This window comes from Perca fluviatilis, chromosome 23, assembly GCF_010015445.1.
Source record: "Perca fluviatilis chromosome 23, GENO_Pfluv_1.0, whole genome shotgun sequence".
NCBI lineage: Eukaryota > Metazoa > Chordata > Actinopteri > Perciformes > Percidae > Perca > Perca fluviatilis.
The window spans coordinates 10,671,901-10,695,909 of record NC_053134.1 but is presented as its reverse complement, the minus strand read 5'-3'; the positions used below and the strand labels follow the sequence as shown (position 1 = coordinate 10,695,909).

Below are 24,009 nucleotides of genomic sequence, written 5' to 3'. Positions count from 1 at the left end.
TTAAAAAAAAGACCTGCACCACCTGCCAGGCTGTCATCATTATGCATGTGAGATAAGACTCATATACATCACAACTGCACTGAATGCACCTTGCACAACCTTGCACAATAGGTTTATCTACATCCTATCTTTACTAGGGAAACAGTTGTACATTTTTACTCCCCAACTTGTACATTAACTTTATCTATATCTGTTGAATCAGTTGTACATTTTATTTCCAAATTGTATATATTTTAAAATATGTGTGCTGCTGCAACACCATTATTTCCCATTTTTTTGGGATCAATAAAAAAAATCTATCTATCTATCTATCTATCTATCTCTATCTATATTTAAAACATACAGGTTATCCCATACCCATACCCATACCCATACCCGTAAACAGTGACATGAACGGTTGTAAACTTGTCACAGGTAATGACTTAAGACAGTTAAGACACTTTATGTTGATTGTTGACTAAAATTATCTTTTGTACATGTTGTAATAACTCTACATCATCTAAAAACTCAAATTTGAATTAATCATACATGTTTCTGCTGGCACTGAATTGCCCCCTCACTGTCAAATACTATGTGAATGCTTCTACAGAGTGGGCCAACTCCGCAGGACTTCTCAGGCTCTTTACAATGGACTGTGTCATACTCTTTGTGCATCAATCATTGTGTCAAGATATTTTAGGCAACATTTAATTCAGTTACAGTATTTGCCTTTTGAGAATGCCTGGCAGAAGAAAAGCCCTGAATAAAATCTGAGCCTATATGGCAGGTGCAGAAGGATTTCTGGCATTCTGGGTACGTCCTTTTTCCCCTCACTCATCAAAAGGTCTAGAGTTACCATGGGAGTAAGAGAGAGGGGTGGGCAGGTTGAGACAAAATTGTGGCCAAATAAAGCTGACAGAGTAAAGCTAGCCAGTAGCATCCTGTGTGTCTCCTTTTTTTTTGTTTTTACAATGCACACTGAAGACAAGTCTATGAGTGTAGCATCTCTTGAACGTGCACTCACGTCAGTACAGAATTGCAAAAAAAAAAAAAACTTCTCTTGGGTCTATTAGGTTCTCACCCCAGATCAGCTCATTCTCCGTCAAGTCATGTTATTGTATCCCACGACTGAACTCATATCTGTAGTTGAGGCAGAACATTTAGCAAGCGACGGTGCAAAGAGAAAGGAGCTTGAACCAAAAGGTAGGGCAGAGGCCTTCCTCCAAGCGGGGACTTCCTCTCAGTACCATGCTAACAGGGGCTCCTCACAGAGGTCCCATTGTGTACAAGGGCCCAGTGGATCCCCCCCTATACATGAAAGCAACACATGCCAGAGTTTCACCTCAGGAAAAGGCGGACAAATATTTCAGTCTGATTGAGCCACACTCTTAGACAAATAAAGGACACTTTTGTAAGGGATAAAAAGGTATTCTGCCATTGGGGGGCCTTTGCTCTCTCTTTCTCTCTGTGTCTGGTGTCTGTTTATGTGTGTGTGTGTGTGTGTGTGTGTGTGTGTGTGTGTGTGTGTGTGTGTGTGTGTGTGTGTGTGTGTGTGTGTTTAAGAGGGTCGTGCATGTGGGTGTACGGTGTGGGGTGGGCGCACTACGACTGACCAAAAGCAGTCTGCTCTGGTCCAATCAGTCTCAGTGCCTACCTTCACACATAAGCGGCAGGGCACTCAGGTCTGCCAGAGCGCACAGACCTACACATACACATACACATACACACACACACACACACACACACACACACACACACTTGTCACATTCACGCACACAACACCTTTCACACACTTCACACACGCACCCTCCCCTCTTCAAGGCACCCTGCGCGACCTCTCACCATTGGCCAAGTCCCGGAGCCCTCAGCATCTCCATCACGGCTGAAGGGACCATTCGGGAAAGCAGGAGACAGAGGTAAGCGTTCTCGGTGCTATCTTCATGCTGGCTCAATGGCTCTATAGAGCAGGGGATTAGGCTTGACTTGCTCCTCCAAAAACACTGCTATTCAGGGTTTGCATATAGGAGCTTCTTGGCTAATTGGTTGCTGGTGCAGCTGTTTTATTTTCACTTAGGGACTTGCTTTGGTGACTGAAATGTGGATTTATTTGTTGTCCTTTGGCAGTCTTAGTTGTTGTGATATGTTGGCTGGTAGTTTTTTCTAAGCTTCAGTAGATGTGATTCAGGTGTGAGTGTCGGACAGGTGTTTTTTGGATAATTGACAACCTTGGTAATACTGACTTTTTTTGACAGCTGCAGCGTTGTTTTTTATTTGAAGCAATATCTAATCAAGCAAGCATGCAAGAAGTTTGCCTCAAGAGATTTAACAAGTCTTTAACTTTTTTGTCAATTTTTGCTAAAAAAAAAAAATCCTCCAATATAATTTTTTTATACATTCTGAATATTTTGCATATATTATTTTTCTTACTAACTTAAATTTTTGTCACCTGCTTGTTTGAGGATTTCCAAATTCCTTTGAACCTTTTTGTGATAACAGTTACCAGTTTGTTGTGCAACCTCTAGAAAACATCTGTCAAGTTTTCTTAAATATAAAGAAGGTAGAATCACTGGATATCAGGAATGCCCAAACCAGAGCCAAGCATAACACAGAGGTAGTCTGGAGGCTACACACATACACAGTTTCCACACACTGTACACTGTGATGGCCTGTATAAGCACACCTCTGTCTCTAGTATAGTCCCTCTTTCAGTGTGCCCATGCTGGATTTCATAGCCTCATGACAGAAGGTCTATTTCAGTTGGGATGCTGACCAGTCACCTCACCTTTTCTCCATAGGGTGCACTCAGTTCATGTGGGACATTTCCAAGAGACAATGATGGGATTGATTTGTATAATTAGTAAATCCCTCTGATATCAACGATTTGATACACGACTTAAAAAACCTGTGAAGGTGTTTTTATGTCCTCATCCCAAAAATAGCAGCTTCTCAATTTTCTCTCTCTGAAAGATAGGTGTGTTAAGACAGAGTGGGCATCTGTCAGAGGATGTGTCTTTCCAAGTGTGTGTTTGTGTGTGTGTGTGTGTGTGTGTGTGTCTGTGTTTGTGTGTGTGTGTGTGTGTGTGTGTGTGTGTGTGTGTGTGTGTGTGTGTGTGTGTGTGTGTGTGTGTGTGTGTGTGTGTGTGTGCGTGTGTGTGTGTGTGTGTGTGTGTGCGTGTGTCTGTGTGTGTGTGTGTGTGTGTGTGTGTGTGTGTGTGTGTGTGTGTGTGTGTGTGTGTGTGTGTGTGTGTGTGTTTGAGCAACCTCACTGCTGAATGAAGCTTTTCCTTGCAGCTGTAACTCACTGCCATCCTGTCCACAAACCTCGGTGGAATTTGGAGTTTGAGTGCTGAGACAGGCAGCATGGGGCCTCATAAAGGCCCTCTGTAAAGGGTGAGGGGTCGAGTTAGCTTAGAAACCTGTCTCTCTCTCTCTCTCTCTCTCTCTCTCTCTCTCTCTCTCTCTCTCACTCTTTCTCTCTCTCTTGCTCTCCCCTCACTCTCTCCACCTAACCCTGAGGGCCAACATCTTGTCCACGTCTCTCTCGCCATCTCACTCTTTTTTTCTCTTCTTCCCTTCCCTCGCTCTCCATTTCTCTGCCCCGGCCTAGAGGACTCTCTTTAAACTCTTCTTCTCTTCTTGGATTTCACAGCACCTATCTCAGGCCTGCTGAAGTGCGGCTACACCTGCTATTAGTGTGCTATGAAATTCCTCCACTGACAGATGATTAATGCCATCTAATTATGCGGTAATTAACTTATGCTAATCTTATTAGCACTTACCACAAGGGATTCACATTTATAAACTTAACCAACCTTGCTAAGCTTAGCAGAGCTGTGCTGCTGAGGACATGAACAAGATTATGAACAGCAGCTATCTGGGTCAGGGCAGTGCATGGTAGATCTGCAACCAATGAAAATCATACATTCTAATTTTAGATTCAAGTAGAAAAGACCCTCTTGTCTGCACCCTCATTTAAAGTTTGTTGCCTTGAATTTTGCTGCATGTTTCTGCCAAAGCCTTTTTGGTGTGATTGGGAAAAAAAATTGACGCCCAAAACACACAAGTTCAGATGTGGCTTTAACAATGTTTTATTGGAAAAGAAGCTACCCAAAATCTATTTAAGTACTTTTAAAACCCAAAATCCTACAAGCCTAAATTAGATTTCCCATGGTTCCTTATCAGATCAACTCTAACTTCTGACTTTTGACACACCACAGGCAAGTACTGATTTGAGCCAAGATGGCTGACCCCTAAATAGTGAGACTGAATACGGTCCCTCCAGCTGTCTGCACCTCAATAATGAAATCACTGACCTTAGTGATGTTACACAATGTCAAGTCCCTGGTCTGTTGTACCATGCTGGTTATTTAAGCAGCCAATATCATGAAGACATGCCTTGTTGAAGTGCACTTACAGTATGTGGAACTATGTTTTAATGCATAGCTTGTCCTCAATTCTAACAATAATATACTGTGTGTGTATATATATATATACACACACACATATATACATATATATATATATATATATATATATATATATATATATATATTCAAAAAGGTAAATTTCTGCATGTTTGTTCCTTTTTCACTTTACCATTACATTATTAGTTACAGACAAATTACATTAAATAATAAATTGAACAAGTGAAAACTCACCTAACTTCCATGCAACTGTCTACAAATGTAAATCTTTAAATGGACGTTCCCCCTTTTACTTTACATCTCTCTGTTCATGTCAAGGTGGACGACAGTATGAGGATGCTTGTGGGACTCGTTTTGGGACTCTTCGTCCTCAAAGCAGCGGTGGCTGGCCCCAGATTTTCCCGACAAGTGGACTTGGACACATATGACAGCGCCAACTACGATGTAGATCTAGACAATTTAAATTCGGAGAACCAAGATATCTATGACTATGAAGATGGGCTGACAATTGATGATCCTCAGGTAAGAAACTGTATCGGTCAAGAGAAAATGTTTGGCCAAAACATACAGATACCCGCATACACTGGCCTTTAAGCTCCAACTGTCATTACAAAGAAAATGTGTATGTCTTTATAACATTTACATTATTATTATTATTACGTTTATCTTAATACTTTACCTCCTGATTTTGAGATCTGCAGTCACCTTAAATTGGCAGTTCAAGTAAATAAATTGGGTCATAGGTCATGCCATGTGATTGACATATAAAATGTTGGTGTAATCACCATCAATCACATCAACATACATATACAACTCACATCTTAAAACATGCAGGCTGCTACAATTCCCAAAAGTCACGTTTTTTTTCTGATTCCATAAATCACAGCCATGACAGTGTAATAAGTGACAAGTTTTGAACCAAGCCCCCATTTAAGTTACATGCCCTAGAGTCTCCACAGGCAGAATTCTTCTGCATCCAAAGTAGTTTTTATACGTGGAATCAAACAGTAGATGTACCCCAATGAAGGATATTTTTTTATTTGCCTCCATAAATCAAAGAAGAAGTAGTTAGATTTTTTTCCATGATTTCATTTTGACTTTACATTTAATCAATAATGTAAAGTATATATATATATATATATATATATATATATATATATATATACTTTACATTATTGATATATATATATATATATATATTACTATCAGTAAAAAGTAAAGAGGAAAAATACAGGAAACACAGATAGAGCATGTGCTCAAACTCAATGACTGCTGTGCCCTCTGGGACTTACTACATTTCTCATTCTGCTCAAATTCTGCTCAGCACAACAACTTTTAAAAGATGAGTGGAGAACAGAGGCAGAAAGGGTTACTCGCTGCCTGATGGATTCCAGAAGTGTCCTTTAAATCAGTTGAAATGTGATGTGGCAAGACTGCAGGGCATGCTGGGATGGCAAGCTATAGCCAAATTTCATGTTCCCGTTCATACCTCTTTGTAACACAGAAATTAGGCCAGCAGGCTTCTTCTGAGCCAGTGATTTAACTTAAACCCGATGTGGATTGCACTCACACTACTGCTGTTACCTAAGGCCAATCCCACAATCTAATGCAGATTTAGCAGATATGACAAGATGTAGTAGAACTAACGACATAAAGAAAAAAATATTTCCATCAACAGTTGCAAAAAGGTACAACAGCCTTTGTCTATATTAAATTATGTTGTGCAAAGTTGTACAGCTGACAGTATTCATGGTGGGAAAGTTGTAATGTGTTGCAGGGGAATGACTTTAATAATGTCTGCCTGTTTAACAAGCCTGGAAATGACACTGCACATTGCATAAAATTGTGTGGGAGTCTGTGGGAGTAGGAAGAGTAAAAACATTACAATTAGAGTTCCTAGAATCTTTCCCATCTTGTTGTTCGCACTGAATAGATATCACAGTTCTGACTCATAATTGCAGCATTGTGTGTGGAGAAATAGCATATTGCAAGGATCTGTCATTTGTTTTGCACAGTTAAAGGTGAAAGGGCAGCTCCTTAGATATACTGGTTGCTTAAGAAGAGTGAGGATTAAATGGATTTTAATCACACACACACGCATCAGATGTCAGGGGAGAAATGAAGCGACGATGAGCTCCATGCCTCTGGAATGCTGACTCTTTACTTTCCACATCCAGCCCTCTGTTGGTATTTCTCTTCTTTCTCCTCAGGGCTTGTCTCTTTTGAGAGAAGTAAAGGCTCATCTACTATGTTATCCAAGCAAATCGTATTCGGTCTGCTGCATTCAAAAGTCTCTGCAAATGCTTTAATCACCGATTTTAGATTCATTTAGACATCTTCTTAGTTTCACCAAGACATCTAATCTCTCTTTCATCATTTTGAAACAGAGTTTAAATCCTCAAGTATTAAACTCTAAGGTAATATTAGAAGTTGCTGTTTGTGCTGCTGCTGTATTGGGTTGTATTACTAAGTACGTTTTTTGCCAGCCACCGGTAGTTCTTAATTTGCTCCACTTGGAAAACAACTAAATAAATTCAATGTACATTTTTCCAATAATTAATATCATAATCTTAATAAATAATATTACTTGAAAATACAGGAAATTTTGTCCCTGCATTTGTCTTGCTGAGAGTTATATGAAAGATGTATACTACTCTCATGTCATGCATTAAATATGAAGCTACAGCCTGTTAGCATAGCTTAGCATGAAGACAGGGAAACAGCTATCCTGGCTCTGTCCAACAAAATCTGTCTAACAGCACCTAAAGCTTACTAATTAACAGGATAACAAAAACCAAAGTGTAAAAACAACATGATGTGGTTTAACAGACTTTATGAAGATGCTGCGGGCTGGTGTTCACAGACGTGTGTTATCAATCTTCTCATCTAACTCTCGGCAAGAAAGCGAATAAGCGTATTTCCCGAAATGTTGAACTTTTTCTTTAAGTTACAGAGTGCTTTGGGCCGGAGAGCCTCATAAATGTGACTCAAAATTTGCCACATGGATTTTCATTGAACCCAACACTTTATATGATTAACTTGATATTGTACTGTGCAGTATCTGGATATGAAACATGAGATGGGTGGTCCTGGTGCACATTTCTTCGTTCTTCGCAATACTTCTGTCATTTTGTTTATTGAAAAGGTTGCAGCTGGTGAACCAGTGCAAGGACTTTTTGGAAAAGTCTGGAACTTCCCTTACCGTGCTGAATGCACCTACTGATTGTATTGGCTACAGCAGCAACATACCATTTGGCGTCAGCTTGATGCTCACATTCAACATCTATCCCTGTGCATTCTGTATTCCCATGCTGTTTCCAAAGGGTTTTTTTCTTAGTATTTTTGGTTTCCAGCTTTTCGCCTCTTCTATTCCCTCGGGTATATATGTTTGCTTTGGGTAAAGGGGGAAATGAAGGGGAGAGCTGCAGCGAGCAAACTCTGTGCAAGACTTTTCAAAGGCCTACCTTGTTGTATCCCAAACTGCCAAGCTTAAAATGTGACTGGACATTTCTTCATTGCTGCATTTAAAGTCTCTGAATGACTTTTAACTTAGTGGTAATTCTTGTAACCCATAGATAGCTTAAAGGCTGTACCTTGTTTGACTTGATTTATTGTACTGATATACATTAATTTTTGATACCTCTTGTCTTACTGACAACTGCTTACTGTGGGTCGAATTCAGCTAAAAGACTAAAATATGGATTCTTGGAGCTACCATGTGTGTCTTGGTTCCACAAGGACCATTCCCTTTTTGGAGGGTTGAGTCAGCCTTGTTGGGCGTGAGAGGGTGTCAGGTATTACCTGTGGTGGTGTGTGGGGGTTCATTGCCCTCGTCTGGAGAATGATAGAAGTGCAGGTTTGATTAAACATCAAAGAGCAACTGCAATGAGTGTAAATACGATTATAATACCAGATGGATATACCTAAAGCTTTTAATGAAGGAACCACAGAGCCCTGTAATTCATAAAGCTTGGTTGATTTTACAACATTAATTTATTTCCCAACATAAAACATAAATGATAGCTTATTTGATAAACAAAGAAACTAAGCCTTTTATTTATAAAATTTGATATGTTGAAATAGGTAGAAGGGTAGAAGAGACATTAACATGTTGTGTTCTTTAGTCCTTGGATGTAACCTTTGCAGTTTGTCAAAGAACACACTAAATTGACTGCAACCAGGTTGAATTGCATTTAGAACAAATCAATGTGTTGCAGTAAATATGTGGAATCTATAGGCTAATGTTTCTTTAAAAATCTTTCAATAATGATTACAAATGTGTTATTATATATATATAAACAAGAGCTCTTAACTAAATCCATATAAATCCTTTTGACATTTTAGATGGCAAGATATCTGTCAATGTTCTTTTGTAAATCTGCTGTAATGTATAACACATTACATATACATTCAGAGAGTGCAAATGGTTCGTGGCAAGTGAAACTGTTAATCACTATTATCACTTCTACTACAATAATGTATTCTATAGCATGTCCTAGATGTTGCATCTGAGCGGTCACTGCTGCCTCTACTCCTAAGCCGTACACGTTGCTGCCATCTAGTGGTGGAGATGATATTCGTCTCATCGCTCTTAGTTTGGGTCCTTGATACAGTTTAACTGCCACCTACGATCACTGTGTCTCAGTTCTGGAGACTTCACCTGTTTACTTTTTTGCCTTTTGCCTGTTTTTAACATATCACTGGAGAGAGGGAGAAAGGAAGAACTGACTTACCTGCCTTGTATTCATCAATCCATCCTCCATTAATTGTATCTTGTACTTAAGTTACATGATAACAGTGCCAAATTACATGATGATCACAGAGGTCATAGGTTATTTTTTTCACTTACTGTAGCACCTACAAGGTATTGGCCTGTATATCCCTGCTTATAATACATGTAGATAAAAGAAATGAAAGTTGTAATGGATGGAATCAAAACTTTCCTTACACTGTGTCCCAACACATTGTTATTAATTAAGTTATTGTTGGAATGATAGTTGTAACAGATGCAAAACATTACCTTCCAATCTCTGTCATTAAAATGTTCACACACTTACAGTACTTGGCTTGACTAAATGCCCTAACTGTCGTAATCTTGTGAAATAAATGTCAGTTTTGTCTTAAAAATGCTAAAGTCTTGCTAAATAAACATTTTGCATGTTGCCCTCCATGCTTCAGTATATGCCTAAATATGAAGTATGTCTTTCATATTCTAAAAACAGTCAGTAGATGACAGACTACATACTGTGCATACTGTATAAACTTAATTGAACAAGGAAGCACCAGTGTTCTGATTATTCTCTTAAAATCAGTGATAGACTTTTTAATGAACAGGCTGTATGATCCTTTCAGAAGTATGGTTCATTATAGGGCAGATCTGTCACCATTTGTTAGGTTGCTAAATTGTCTTCTTAAAGTTTACCAAACATTACTTTGGAGTAGAGCAAAAGGTCTTGGCCTGTATTTTGCCTGTGTACATTAATATCAGGAAAAAGTTAGCTTACTTTAAAAAAATAGTATTCAACTGGGTCAACCTATTACGTTAGAGGAACTCAAATCAGCGTTAAAAACAGCTAAGAAAGGGAAAACACTAGGCTTGGATGGAATTCCATCAGAACTCTTACTACAGTTCTTTGACACACTAGGACCTAGCATTTTACAAACTTTAACCTCGGCCATAGAGAAGGGCACCTTTCATCAACAAACCAACACTGCGCTAATTTCGGTCATACACAAAAAGGGCAAAGATCCTGCGGAGTGCTCAAATTACAGGCCCATCAGCCTCATTGGGACTGATATTAAGCTTTATTCCAAAGTCTTGGCACTACGCCTAGAACGCTTCATTGAGAAGCTAGTCCACCCTGACCAATTAGGGTTTATACCAAAGCGTCAAGCTGCAGACAATATATACAGATTACTCCATGTAATAGAAGAAGCCAAAAACCTCCTAACAACGGCAGCAGTTTTATCACTGGACGCGGAAAAGGCTTTTGACCGCCTAGAGTGGAACTACTTGTGGCAAGTAATGGAGAGGCTTGGTTTGGGAGTTAAATTCATTGACATGGTGCACACTTTATATGCGAATCCCACAGCCATAGTCTCAACCAATGGCCTGCATTCACAGCCATTCTCCATCGCGCAGGGCTCGAGACAGGGATGCCCGCTATCTCCCATGCTATTTGCGATCTCTCTTGAACCGTTAGCCCAGGCCAAAACCCAAAATAAATATGTAATGTCCAGATTAAATCCAATAACAATTCAATATCGTTATTTGCAGATGATATTTTACTGTACATATCTGACCTTGAGGACTCTGTTCCAAAAATTCTTAAGATCTTTAACGAATTTGGCTCAATCTCCGGCTATAAAATCAATTGGAATATATCTAATCTGCTCCTGTTGAACAACAAACAGTGACATCAGCTATTAGTGATACAATACCAACCCAAAGCAAAATTACATATTTGGGCATCACCATCCATGCGTCGCTACAGCGAGTTGTCCAGGACAACTATGAAACTATACTAAGTAGTGTGCAAAGGGATCTGACTAATTGGTCCGCGCTGCCAGCATTGCTACAGTCCAGGATTGCTGTTGTTTAAATGAACATAGTTCCTCGTGTGAACTTCTTAAGTACAATGATCCCTTTACCCCCACCGATACATTTCTGGAAGAAACGTACGTATATTTGGAATAGTAAACAACCTAGGCTAAATACTCTACCTTGCAACGTACCACGGACATGGGAGGCCTGGCCCTCCCCAACCTTAAAGTGTACCATAGAGCCTTTCAGCTACGGGCCCTCAGAGTGTGGATAGACCCCTCATTTACAGTTCCATGTAGAGAAATAAAGCAAAACCTCACTGGGAGTCTAAGACTGCAAGAACTTGCCTTTGCAGGTGTGTGTCCAAAAAAGTGTATGCTAGCCTATGGCCCTATTATCACCAACACATTGACTAACTTTAAACAGGTCGAGGAGCAACTTCACTACACCAATAAGTGGCATTTGAGCACCCCAATTTGGCACAACATGCACTTAATGTCTGGTAACAAACCTTTTGTTTGTAACCAGTGGAGTGACAGAGGTATTTATACTCTAGACCAGTTATTCAACGGGGAAGGTATGTTGAGTTTTGAGGACCTGAGAACTAGCTTTGAGGTCCCTAGGACATCCTTCTTCCTTTATCTTCGCTTATGGTCAGCCCTAAAATGTTACGGAGTCTCGAGACTCACCCAATCATTAAATGGCTTGTTGATTTTCCTGCGAGAGGATTAGTGTCCAGGATTTATGCTAAACTGATGCAAGTATCCGTAGGAGAACTCCCAATACTAAAGAAATAGGAGCAAGAGCTGAGCCCGGAGGGGAATGTAATTAATTGGGAGACAGTTTGGGACAACATTTCCCACTGTTCCAAGAACCCAAATCACCAGCAGATACACTTCAACATATGTTATAGGGCATATTGGACACCTCAGAAGAGATACGTCTCCAAAGGCATTCCTACTCCCTATTGCACGTTCTGTCAACCTGAATAAACTGGAACTTTCCTGCACATGGTCTGGGAATGTGAACAGGTGCATGAGTTCTGGAATAAAACAACATCAATAATATCTGATGTGATAGGCTGTCAAATTCCTACTGACCCCATTGTTTTGTTATTTAATGACGACTCTAAATTACACCTGCTTGGGAGACAGAAGAAAATGATAGCTCAGCGCTGGCTTCCCCCCCACTCGCTTTGTATAAAACAGTGGTTGGTGTATTTTCTGGACATAGTTATGCTTGAGCTCTCTACAGCAAGGATTAACAAAGCCAAATCATCTACTATAGACCTATGGAAAGGTGCAGCAGCACAGGTATCAGTCCTAATGACCTCAGCATCACAAGAACTTGAGGAGGGCGACTAGGCAAGGTGTGATTTCTGTTTTTGTTTTTTCTTTCTCTTCCCCGAGACCGCAGAGGGTGGGGGTGGGAGAGGGGGGTTGTTCTTGTTCAAGTGTGTTTATATGTTCTATTTTTGTTAAATATAAAAAAAATAGTATTAAGGATCAGCAAAGATGAATCAAAAAAACAGGCAAGTGCTTACTCTGACTAGTTTTTGTTATGTAGACTACAGATTGAGAAAAACATCTCGTCTCATACATTTTTACTTACTACTGCTGTCTTTCCCTCAGATAGAGATTGGAACACTAGCCCCACCTGACTATAACTACCCTGTACCCGAGGCCTCGTTGGAAGAACAAGTAGAACAAGAGGAGGAAGAGGAGGAGGAAGAGTTGCCCCTAACACCCCAGCTCACCCCTCAGGGTTCAGGGGGCTCTGGCGTTCTCATGGGCCCAGACACACAGAAAGGTCTGAAAAAGCACACACCCATAAACATAGAGTCACTGAAGTTCACTGGGTTAAAGAGAGGGCCTTGCTGTTCCTTGGGCCTTTGGAGTTGTTAAAGCAGCGTAACCCACAATGACAAAAACATCCAAAACAAAGATGCTCTAATCTATTCTCTAAACTCATTGTCTGCATCTTCAACAATCATCTTTTCCATGTGCATGTCTTCCATTTAACTAGCTGTTAATGGTTAAATGTGTCCTTTTCAATAATTGTGTCCATTTGTCACCAACTACTTAACCTAATCATCATTGTGAGCTTCAAACCTGATTAATGATCTATTTCATCAGTCTGTTTATTAATACCTAATCTTGTCTCTAACAAGAGGTGGAGCTGCGTCTGACGCCCATTGACATCCTTCATGTGTCCGGGGATTTTGGGGGCTCCGTAGGGTCTGGGGCCTCGGGAGCTTCTGGGGCTTCTGGGTCTGGAGACTCAGGAGACCTACTGTTCTCCGGTGGCTCTGGGGGTTCTGGTGATATTGTCCTGATTTCCGAAGCCTCTGAGGAGCTTCTCAGCTCTGGGGGATCTGGGGAATTCTTGGTATCTGGGGATCTCTTGATATCTGGGGATCTCTTGATATCTGGGGATCTCTCAGGCTGGGGGGATCTCTTGATATCTGGGGATCTCCCAGGATCTGGGGATCTCTTGATATCTGGGGATCTCTCAGGATCCGGGGATACTTCTGGAGCCTCTGGGGATACTTCTGGAGCCTCTGGGGATACTTCTGGAGCCTCCGGGGATACTTCTGGAGCCTCAGGGGATACTTCTGGAGCCTCAGGGGATGTTTCTGGAGCTTCTGGGGACCTTGGCTCTGGTATTTCCATTGAATTGCCCCTGGGCTCTGGAGGATCTGGGGACCAGTCTGGTTCCGGGTTCTCCGGAGATCTTTTGAACTCAGGGGCCTCCGGAAGCTCTGGTGAGTCCGGTGACTCAGGGATAACATTTATTTCTGGAGGTTAGTATTTTTATAGCAGATGTCTGCTAGTAAGGCTTGTGGCGACTCTATTTCTTGATGTGTGTAGAAATAACTTATTCTTATTCTATGTGATTCATAAATTCCATTTAACTGCGTCCTTTTTAAATGTAGTTAAATGTTGATTTTTGTTTTGCTTGTAATCTTACTTATTTGTTCCACTGTGTGTCACTGTATTTGTGTTACTCATAATCATTGTTCTGCTAACCTCCTGTCACATCTAAAATGTGAGTGTGATTGATTAATGGGTTGATTGATTGTCCATCTCACCCCCTCCACCTCCCTAATCTCATGTCTCCTAACCCAAACCCTTGGCTCTAACAAGAGGAGGAGCCGCTCCTCATTCCCGAGACTACCCCTAGCGAGGCATCGGGTGCTTCAGGGGAGTTCTCAGGAGCGTCAGGAACCTCAGGGTTCTCTGGATCCTCTGGGGCTTCTGGTGTCTCTGGCTCTGGAGACGCAGAGGTCCCTGAGGTAACTCTGATCCCTGACACTGATAAAGGTCAGTATCTAATCTTGACTTGTTAGAGGTATGTAAAAGGCAAGGTAAAAACTAAAGTCCATGCCTCACACTCCAAAAAGTATACCAAAAACAAGGTGCCATTGCCGATACTGAGCCAACAAATCTTTTCATGAACTGGCCCTTGTTTGAGACCAGCAGTTTTAAAGGGACCCTGTGGGGCTTTGTTTGACGAGGACACAGAAGGCAATACATATTTTTTGATGCTTGTTTCACGCTATAGTGCTAAATGGTGCCAGTAACGCAAAGAAGCACTACGTTGCATCAGGAAAGACAGTGACAAAGAAGACTGCTAGCTAGTTAAACTCCGCCTTGCTGCCAAATTATCCTAGTGGCCGCTCGCAGTACTGCAACAAAAAAAACATTCTACGGCCCAAGAAGCATTACCTCCATAGACCACCATTATAAAAGACTCTTCAACTCCAACTGCAAACAAGGTCAATTATAAAAATTTTCAATCCATGAAGGTTTTATGTTTGTACAACTTTCCTGGAGCCAAACCCGGAAGCTAAAAATATGCTAGAGCAATTTAAATTCAAATGAAAGGGCACCATCTCTGAGTCCGTTATTTAGTTCCTATAATGCAACCATGATTGCATGATTTAAATTATTCAAAAATTCAGCTTTGCAAATGAGTACGGAAATTAATTTGTTAAACGTCAGAAATACACATGGTGAGAAACATTTAATGTAAACCAAAACATTTGTTTCTTCACAAGAAACTCTACAGGGCACCTTTAAAGTACTAGAGTGGAGCCAGTTTTGCTGGTCAAGAAATGTTTTGGAAAGGGAAACGCTTAGACGGTGCAAGATTTATTGCAGGAAGTGATCAAGCATTGGCACCTTGTCTGCGGAAAAGGGACAGTGGCAGCAGTTGAGCAATGATTTATCTACTGCAGGAACTATGTTCACATAAATGTTTATACCAAGCCCACAGTTGTCAAGCCTAGTAGCCCGACATGGGGACAACTGAAACCCTAAAGATGACACCCATTTGAAGTGGCTTCCCTAAAAAACGTTTTTGGTTCTTTGCTAACAAGCATATTGTTCGTGACCACTCAGCAGATCACATTTCATTATTTTTTTTTTTTAAGATTATTTTTTTGGGGCATTTTCAGCCTTTATTTTGATATAAAAGCAGAATACATGAAAGGGGAGAGAGAGGGGGGAACGACATGCAGCAAAGAGCTGCAGGTCTGACCCGCTGCGTCGAGGAGTAAACTTTTATATAGGGGCGCCCGCTCTACCAACTGAGCTATCCGGGCACCCCACAGTTCATTATTAACCCCAAAAAGGCATTTTCATTTAACTTCCGTCAATCAGTTAAATGCCATAAACACTTGGTTAACACTGCTAATATACTGTGTGTAACTTATAACTGCGGCAAACAGTGGGCTACTGATTGCCAGACATGCTGTCCATGCTGATCTAACCTGTTACTTTAACACCTAATCTTGTCTCTAACAAGAGGAGGGGCTGCTTCCGACTACACCAGAAACCCCTCAGGAGGGTACTGGTGGTGTAGAAGGGTCAGTGAGCTCTGGTGAACCTGACGAGCCCGATGAGCCTGTGATTGACAGGGAAGGTCAGTATTTAACAACACAGGCATGGAATTCAGAAAATAATAATAAAAATGTCCGTTCCCTTTGGAACTTGTCCACAAACCCTGATATCCTGATTTGATTGCCTTTGGCCTGTGGATAATTAGAGGCTGAATCCAACTGTCCTCTGAAATACATTCTACCTCTTACTTTTTCATATTGTATTCCCTCCCTCTGCTCTTCTTCTCCTTCTTGTCCCTGTGCTGCAGGTATGCCCACTTGCTTGCTGTGCACGTGCCTCGGTGGTTCGGTCTACTGTGATGACTTGAAGCTGGATAGCGTTCCACCTCTTCCCAAAGACACCACTCACTTCTACGCCCGCTACAACAGAATCACCAAGATCAACAAGTCCGACTTCGCCTTTATGAGTATGTTGGAAAGAAAATGTATTAGACCAGAGATATTCAGAACCAAATATAGAGGTGATGTTTTAGAGTGTTTTTCGCCTCCTTCCAGGCAAGCTGAAAAAGATCGACTTAACCGCCAACGAGATAACGTCCATCGATGAGAAAGCATTTATGGGTCTGCCTGAGCTGGAGGAGCTGGTGATTCGAGAAAATCATATTTCACATCTGCCTGCCCTCCCAGAGACCATGAGCCTGATCGATGCCAGCCATAACAATATTGGCACCAAGGGTATTCACAAAGAGGCATTCAAAGTACGTACAACTTCTATACTTACTACAATTGCTGTCACACCCTCAAGCCCAATCAGTAAAGGCTGATATAGGTCACATTTCTCACAATTCAAAACAAATTTTCGGCCAATATTACCAGGAGGCGATTTGAAATGGGGATGAGGGGGGATGCCATCCTCCTTGTTAGCAAAATGACCAAAATGCATGCCCCTTGTTAACCTGCCTTCTCCCCTCTCACTCCCCTAGTAACAGAGAAAGTGCTGGGGCAATGGGGTTGTTTAGTTTGCTTGTACAAGTCGCAATTATGACGCATATTTACCTTTATTATTAGGCAGCACCCTATGGTGGTTGTATTAATTATGATGTGAGCAAAGCAGGAAGTCAAGTAACATGGTATTAAGACAAAAAGTCCATCAAGGGTGGGCAGCAGGGGTGGTGGGTGAGTCAAACAAACGCAGGATTCACCCAGGAGACTGGTGTTCGTGTCCCTTTTGAAAATAGGCGAACAACAAACGGCAAGTAATTTTAACTTTACGTAGCAAACGGAACTACGTCATGTTCTCCGTCACGTGCATGATGACGTCATGTGAAGTGAAGTAACGCTATGTACTGATGTACGGATTTTAACCCAAACCATGATCTTTTTCTAGTCGTAGTTTTTGGTGCCTAAACTTAATTGAGTAGTTTTTGTGCCTACACCTAACCAAACTGCGACCGTTTCACAACGTTAACAACGTTTTTAAAACAACAACAGTTAAGTTTAGGTATGAGGATGGTAAATGCTCCTGTGGGTCCTATTTCCTGCCACCGCTAGGGCCTCTAATTTATTAAAACACTCCCATGGGTCATACTAGAGTGTAGGAACAAATGACCTATGTTGTCATATGGTTTTGATGACTTGTTAGTTAAATATGTTAGTCTAATCTGTCTGACTCATTGATCCTTTATCGGACTGAGGTTTGTGAAAGTTAGAATCTATGTCCATGGATCTGAAATATCAGTAGCAGTATCAGTAACTGTGTATTGAAAAATCAATGGCAGTATCCATGGTGCTGAAGTAGCAGATGGAATTTTAACTGTTCCTTTTCTCTGAGTCCCGCCCTTGTGTCAGTTTCGTCTTGGATCTATAATATTCTATATTCTCTAAACCGGGTGACCGGCTCAGTCCCCCTTCTTATAAATTAACAAATGTCTGACTGGATATACTATATTCGGATTTCATTAATTCTCAGATATCAATACAGACATCAACCTCAGAAATCTAGTCTTGGTCAGGCTCCCTCACACACAATGTAGTACTGCTTTAGAGCTTTTAATACTGCATTGCATACTTCTGTTTTACATTTATATAATTTTAGAGTACTTGTGATATTGCTATTCTGTCGATGATACATTTGTTGTGAAGAAATTATAAGATTGTGTGATGCTAAAAATGGACAAATACAGGCTTTGTTCATCAAAGTGAGAGGTTCATTTACATGAGTGGTTGGAGACATGATAGTGAGAGAAACTGTTTCAGCTATCTCAGCAGAATGTAGGGAATTATGTCATATGGAGGAAGATAACAGCAAGGTTACAGCAGTAGGATAGGAGTGTACAGCAATGTAGCAAAAGCTTTGAAATAATGGTAGTAGCTCAGTCTGTAGGGACTTGGGTTAGAAACCAGAGGGTCACTGGTTCAAATCCCAGTATGGACCAAAAGTACAGAGTGTGGATTGGTAGCTGGAGAGAAGCTAGTTCACCTCCTAGGCACTGCCAGGTGCTCTTGAGCAAAGCACCGTACCCCCGCAAACCACTCAGGGTGCTGGTTCAGCACTGGCAGCCCACTCACTCTGACATCTCTCCATTTGTGCATGAATAGGTCCTGAGCATGTGTGTGTATTTCAGGCCTGTGTGTAGTGATTTCTAACAAACAGAGTGTAAATTGTAATTTCCCCACTGGGGATCAATAAACAGTAAAAAAAAAAAAAAAAAATCTTAAATTCTTAAGGCCTGAGCCAATAACGACTTATATCTTTTCTTTTTGTATTCAGGATATGACTAGCCTGCTGTACCTGTACCTAACAGACAACCACATTGATTACATCCCTGTGCCTCTACCAGACAGCCTGCGATCTCTACACCTACAGGTATATCTGCTTTGGCCTCATTTCTTACCACTCCCCACCACTGCTCAACATTAACCCTTGTGTTGTCCTTCGGGTCACCAGAACCTCACAAGGGTTAAAAGTCTCTTTGTAGTTGTGATTTGATATGAAAGTAAGTCAAGTCATCTGTATTTATATAGCACATTTAAAAACAACAGAAGTTGATCCAAAGTGCTTTCCAGTTGAGGCAGATGGGTTAAGATCTGCCTCAATACAGGGAAACAAGATTAAATAAAAAAGAATGTGCATAACAAGCAATAATAGAAAATGTAATACAAAACAACTAACATGATAAAACCAAAGTCAAGTTAAGTAAGGTTACTGAGAAGGCAATCTGGAATAACAAATTGCAGGTGCTGTTGACCCACACAGGTGTGTGTTCACACTCTGTTCATGTTGAAGTGGGTAGAGCTATGCTCAAATGACATCATGATGTCACGAAACTTCACGAACAAATTAGAATGCAAAAAGGTGTAACTTCTCCCACCCAAACAGGTGCAACACATGGCGCGTTCATGCCACCTCGGAATAACAGGGACCGCCCCCGTGGTTACGTTGTTTTTCCGACTGGCAGCATTCACATGGTCGGGATGCGTGTTCTTCTTCTTCTGTTATATTGCCGTTTGGCATAACAACTTTTTGCATGACTGCCACCAACGGTTGGGCGTAGCCTAGGGCATCAGGTGTGTGAAAACATGGAGGCCACAATAACAAAAGAACATGTTAGTCTGTGTATGTTTCTTGGCAGAGGCATTTGTTCACAATAAACAGTTTATTGTCAGTGAAATATGTTCAGTGAACCAAAGTCGCCTACATCAAACGTCAGTTGTCAACAACGCGTCACCAACTGGGAAACTCGGTTAGTAAAATCGAGCCCGAGTTTCCCACCTGTGATTCCCAGAGGAAGTTAGGTGAATGGTGACGTTTTCACTCGGAAAAAAAAACGTTTTTCCGATGTCCATGAACGCACGGACAGTCAATAAGAGGGTCAGAGAGATGTAAAGCAGACACACGAACACACACACACACACACACACACACACAATTAGGCAAAGGTAATTGAAAACACCTGTGTGGGAGGATAATGGGCTTATGCATGGCCTTTAAGTAGCAAACTCAGGTATTCGCTCTGCACTGAAGCTGAAAATCTTGTCACTGAACAGCTCATGAAACAAGATGTATTTATGCCCCCAAGAAATAAAACCCTGAAACCCAGAGTAGCCTGTGGAATAGGACACTGGTAGTATCCAACCCGATTGAATTTGAATGATTTCACAGTATCTTATTGGATCTATTTAGGTTTTGCTTTCAACAAATCAAAACAAACTGACCCTTATGAAGACCACAAGCTGAAACGTGTTGGTCTAACAATAAGGTTGTATAAGTGTTGAGTTTTTTTTCCCTTCTCAATGCACCTTAGTGAAGTAGGTGAAGTAGTGCCTGAACTCCCTACTCTGCTTCAGCAAATCAAAACAAACAATTTAACATTTCCGAATTAAGATTTGAAGATTGACATTCAATGAACTAAACGTGAAGTTTTACCAAATACATGGAAGCATATGATATCTGAATGAAACAGGCCGAACCTGTTTGTTTTAACAAATCCAGATCTTCTTACCAACCTGGAAGGGAGGGGACAGATATGGTTACTGTGTAACCTAGCAGTTTTATAAATCCTTTACAATTCATGCCACGATTTGTCCAATACTCTGTACGCGCCCTATTGTAATCTTTGATGATCATATTTCTCCATTATAATTGGATTCATCAAAGCAAGTCTAACATGCATGGAGATGATATCTCATTATCCTCCTCTATCTATTGCAGCGTAACAATATTCAAATGATGCACGAGGACACATTCTGCAACCTGAAAGATTTCAACTACATCAGGAATGCACTGGAGGACATCCGTCTGGACGGCAACCCCATCAACCTTAGCAGGACCCCACAGGCTTACGTCTGCCTGCCCCGTATACCCATCGGGGATCTCATTTAACCACACAGACACATACCTTACACTCTTGCACACTGACTCCCGAGAATACAAACACATGCACACATATTTGTACATATTGACACATACAGCCACACACGCAGACATGCATATAATTTATCACTCCTCAAACAAACAATCAACTAATTACAATTACAAACTGCCATACATGCTGCTTACATATACTATAGATCAGTAAAACTCTGTGTGGAAATATATGTTCCGTAAACATCTACAAACGCATAGATTCTGAGTCAGATTCTGGTGATCAAGCACATATACACTGCTCTACTTCTTCCTGTTGTTCAGATTTTTATGCCAGGCATAACACAACAACACACATACACACCGTGAAACCGTCACTCTCACAATCCCGCACCTATCAAAATGCATGTACACACACACACACACACACACACGCATACAAATACACACACATACACACAAGAACTTTCTCAAAAGCCAAACTGTTCCTGTTCCGCAACTTGATGAAGCGTAAAAGAGATTAGCAATAGGTGGTATTCGGAGAAATCAGTTTATTAAAAACCCTCAAATGGCATGTATGTGTCTGTTTAATTGTCTTTTCATGACTGGCAAAGAAATACAACCAGTAATATTGTTTAAATATGTTTGTTTTGTAAAAAATAAAAAAATAATATTAATATTAATGACAAATCTAACACTTTTGGAAATGTATACTAGCATAAACTTATTGAAGCTGGAGCTTAATGAAAGGTAAATTGACTATCTAATGCAATAAAAGACGCATTTAAACACAATCATTTGTTGTAAAGTCTGTACTGTAATATAAAAATATATATTCTGAAAAAATATTTTTTACATGAACTGCAATATTTAGTAAATTACATTTCAAAAAGTGATGTTTTAACCGTTCACAATAGCAAAGACTCGAATGTCTAGAGTCGATCAAATAAAGACTATTGTTTGATTTGGGAGGCGGGGGGGGTGTTTATTTTGATTGTGGATGGGGTTAAGAATAATGCTAATAGCTTGCTATTGTGTGCTCTGTATGGAATAACCACAAGTGAATAAAGTTGTTTTGAAGACCTCTCCGAACCAGGAGTGGCTCAACGTTTTCATTGACAACTTAGGTGAAGTATAATGTGCATTTTGAATTATATGCAGATGCAACCAAGGTGGAAACTGCTCAGAAAGTTTCTTCTGGGAAGGTTTTGTGCAGAAAAACCCCCATGAATCAAAAATTTTCAATAAGTTTTTCAAACAAGTTGAGGAATCTCTCCTTCCTGTCCAAGACATCTGCGTGGTTCACCTTGCTGCTCTCTTCTGTAACCTCCTCAGTCCTTTCTTTAACTTTCTCCAGCCTGGCTTTCTCTCGCTCCAGAGCCAGCCGGTCCCTGCTCACAGCGTCTCTGTCCCTCTCCACCATTGCCCTCTCCCTCTCCATCACTGCCTTTTCTCTCTCTATTGTCGCCCTCTCTCTCTCCAGCGAGACTCGGTCTCGGTCCAGAGCGGCGACTTCCCTGTCCAGCACAGCTCTCTCCCTCTGCAGTACCAGCCGCTCCCTCTCTATCACCTGTTTCTCCCTCTCCATCGCCTGTCTTTCGCTGTCCATTGTGTTCCTGTCGTGCTCCATCTCTTGCATGGTATGATCCATTCCCTGGCTTCCTTCGTCCTGTGCCTCCTCCTCATCCTCATCTCCGTTCAGGGAAACCTCGATCTCTGGCCCGCCTGCTAACGAAGGCACAGGGGAGTTTATCACTATGGATGCCTTCCTTTTCTTGGGTTCGTAGATGGGTAAGAAATCCCCATTGGTGGGGAGAGCTTTGAGGATGGGGGCGCTGCCTTTCAGTCGACCCTCCATGGCATCGTCTAACAGGTTGAAATAAGGCCATGTTTCAGGGAACACTTTCACCCCATCTGGAGGGTTCTTTAGGTCCTGAGGGAAAAGAGAGAGGGCAATGAATCAAGAAGGAAATTTGTCAAAATGCTTGTTATCTGAGTGTTTCATTTAAACTGTACCTTGTATCTCTTCTTCAAGTTTTCCCACTTTTTGGATGCTTGACTATGGGTCATCTTGTGTTGCAAGCCCATATGTTTCAGGATGGCCCTGGAAAATAATTTAACCGTCAACTATTTTGCTAATCTATCAATAATAATATCAATAATCAATAATCATCAATAATAAACAAATAATACAGTATAGGCTAAGCATCAATACAACGCAATCTACAAAGTCGTTGTTTTGAAGTAAAAATACCGAAAGGTCAATGGGTTTAGCTTCTAAAATGTGAACATTTACAAGCATTTTGAATTATCTGATTTTTGTACTGGCTTAGTGTAGAACATCCTATGCATATACAAATCTGAATGCATCCAGGAATTTAGACCTCTTTCTATTTTCACACAGTAATGTCTCTCAGAGCTTTAACTTGCTGGCATACCTCCATGCCCACATGGAAGTATTTCTCCTTCCAGAGAAGAGGTAATGGTTTGAAACCCTCAGCTTTACAAATTCTTCAATTTCGTTTGCACTCACTAAGAGGGAGAGAGAGAGAGAGAGAGAAAATAAATTAGTTAATTACTTCATAATTACTGTATGAGGGGTTTTGAAAAAGAAAAAGTGTCAGTCCAAAATTCCCGACTCAAATATAACATTAGCACTTTAAGAAAATTACATTTAATACTGGTTATTGTACAGTGGGAAGAATTTTCCCCCAACCAGCTCAGCTGTTTAGATTAATTTATCAACAGGTGCGAGGTCACAATCTAAAAGTTAGTTTGGTTTGTTATCTCGTAGGCTATTTACTCATTTAGACAAATACTACACGACAAACACGGCCTACATTACCATTAGAGGCCGGCTGAAAAATGTGGGTTAACTAACATTGCATTCACTTTTTTTTTATTGTTGAATGGAAGCGTGCTTATTGGTTACTTTCACCGTGGAGCCCACTTGCTAGGTTACTAGCTAGGTGTCCAAGCTAACTCCAATCAAACTGTGAGTACGTTATAGCTAGCTTGCTTAAAACATGACATTTCTTGCTGCCTATACTTACTTTTATATGTGAACTCTACGGGGTTGACTTTATCGTAAGTGGTGCTCGTGTAAGAGTGATCCTCGATTTCCATTTTTCTCTTTTTCGTTTTAGTGTCTTTATCAAGTGCCCTTTGTAAGAAAACACTCGTTCCCTGCTCGTTCTTCCTTCAGAGGAACCCTATCTTCTTCTTCGCTTACTTTTTAGGAGAGCGCTTTACTGCCTGTAGACGAGGAGGCGCCAATGGCAGAATCAGCTCACTATCGCCGTCCAGCGCTGTGGAGGTTTAGCACACTGCAAAAGAATATTCTATTGAGAAATTG

The 24,009-nt window shown here is 40.9% G+C and overlaps 2 protein-coding genes across 3 annotated transcripts; one reads left to right on the top strand and one right to left on the bottom strand.

The window, feature by feature from the left end:
• Positions 1-1,613: 1,613 nt before the first annotated feature.
• On the top strand, positions 1,614-21,451 carry epyc (epiphycan). 2 transcript variants are annotated; one of them, XM_039791227.1, is made up of 10 exons: positions 1,614-1,895; positions 4,722-4,925; positions 12,579-12,756; positions 13,118-13,750; positions 14,094-14,270; positions 15,757-15,873; positions 16,099-16,257; positions 16,346-16,548; positions 18,561-18,656; positions 20,502-21,451. In XM_039791227.1, the coding sequence occupies exons 2-10, from the start codon at positions 4,734-4,736 to the stop codon at positions 20,670-20,672; spliced, it is 1,926 nt and encodes a 641-aa protein (XP_039647161.1). In that variant the 5' UTR covers positions 1,614-1,895; positions 4,722-4,733; the 3' UTR covers positions 20,673-21,451. The 2 variants fall into 2 exon arrangements, with proteins under 2 accessions (XP_039647161.1, XP_039647162.1); XM_039791228.1 differs by having other exon boundaries at positions 1,615-1,895; positions 13,118-13,711.
• A 407-nt stretch (positions 21,452-21,858) lies between these two features.
• si:dkeyp-38g8.5 (uncharacterized protein LOC568385 homolog) lies at positions 21,859-23,862 on the bottom strand. The gene is made up of 4 exons (XM_039791229.1): positions 23,708-23,862; positions 23,093-23,186; positions 22,671-22,758; positions 21,859-22,587 (listed from the first exon to the last, which is right to left on the bottom strand). The coding sequence occupies exons 1-4, from the start codon at positions 23,778-23,780 to the stop codon at positions 21,886-21,888; spliced, it is 957 nt and encodes a 318-aa protein (XP_039647163.1). The 5' UTR covers positions 23,781-23,862; the 3' UTR covers positions 21,859-21,885.
• Positions 23,863-24,009: the final 147 nt, after the last annotated feature.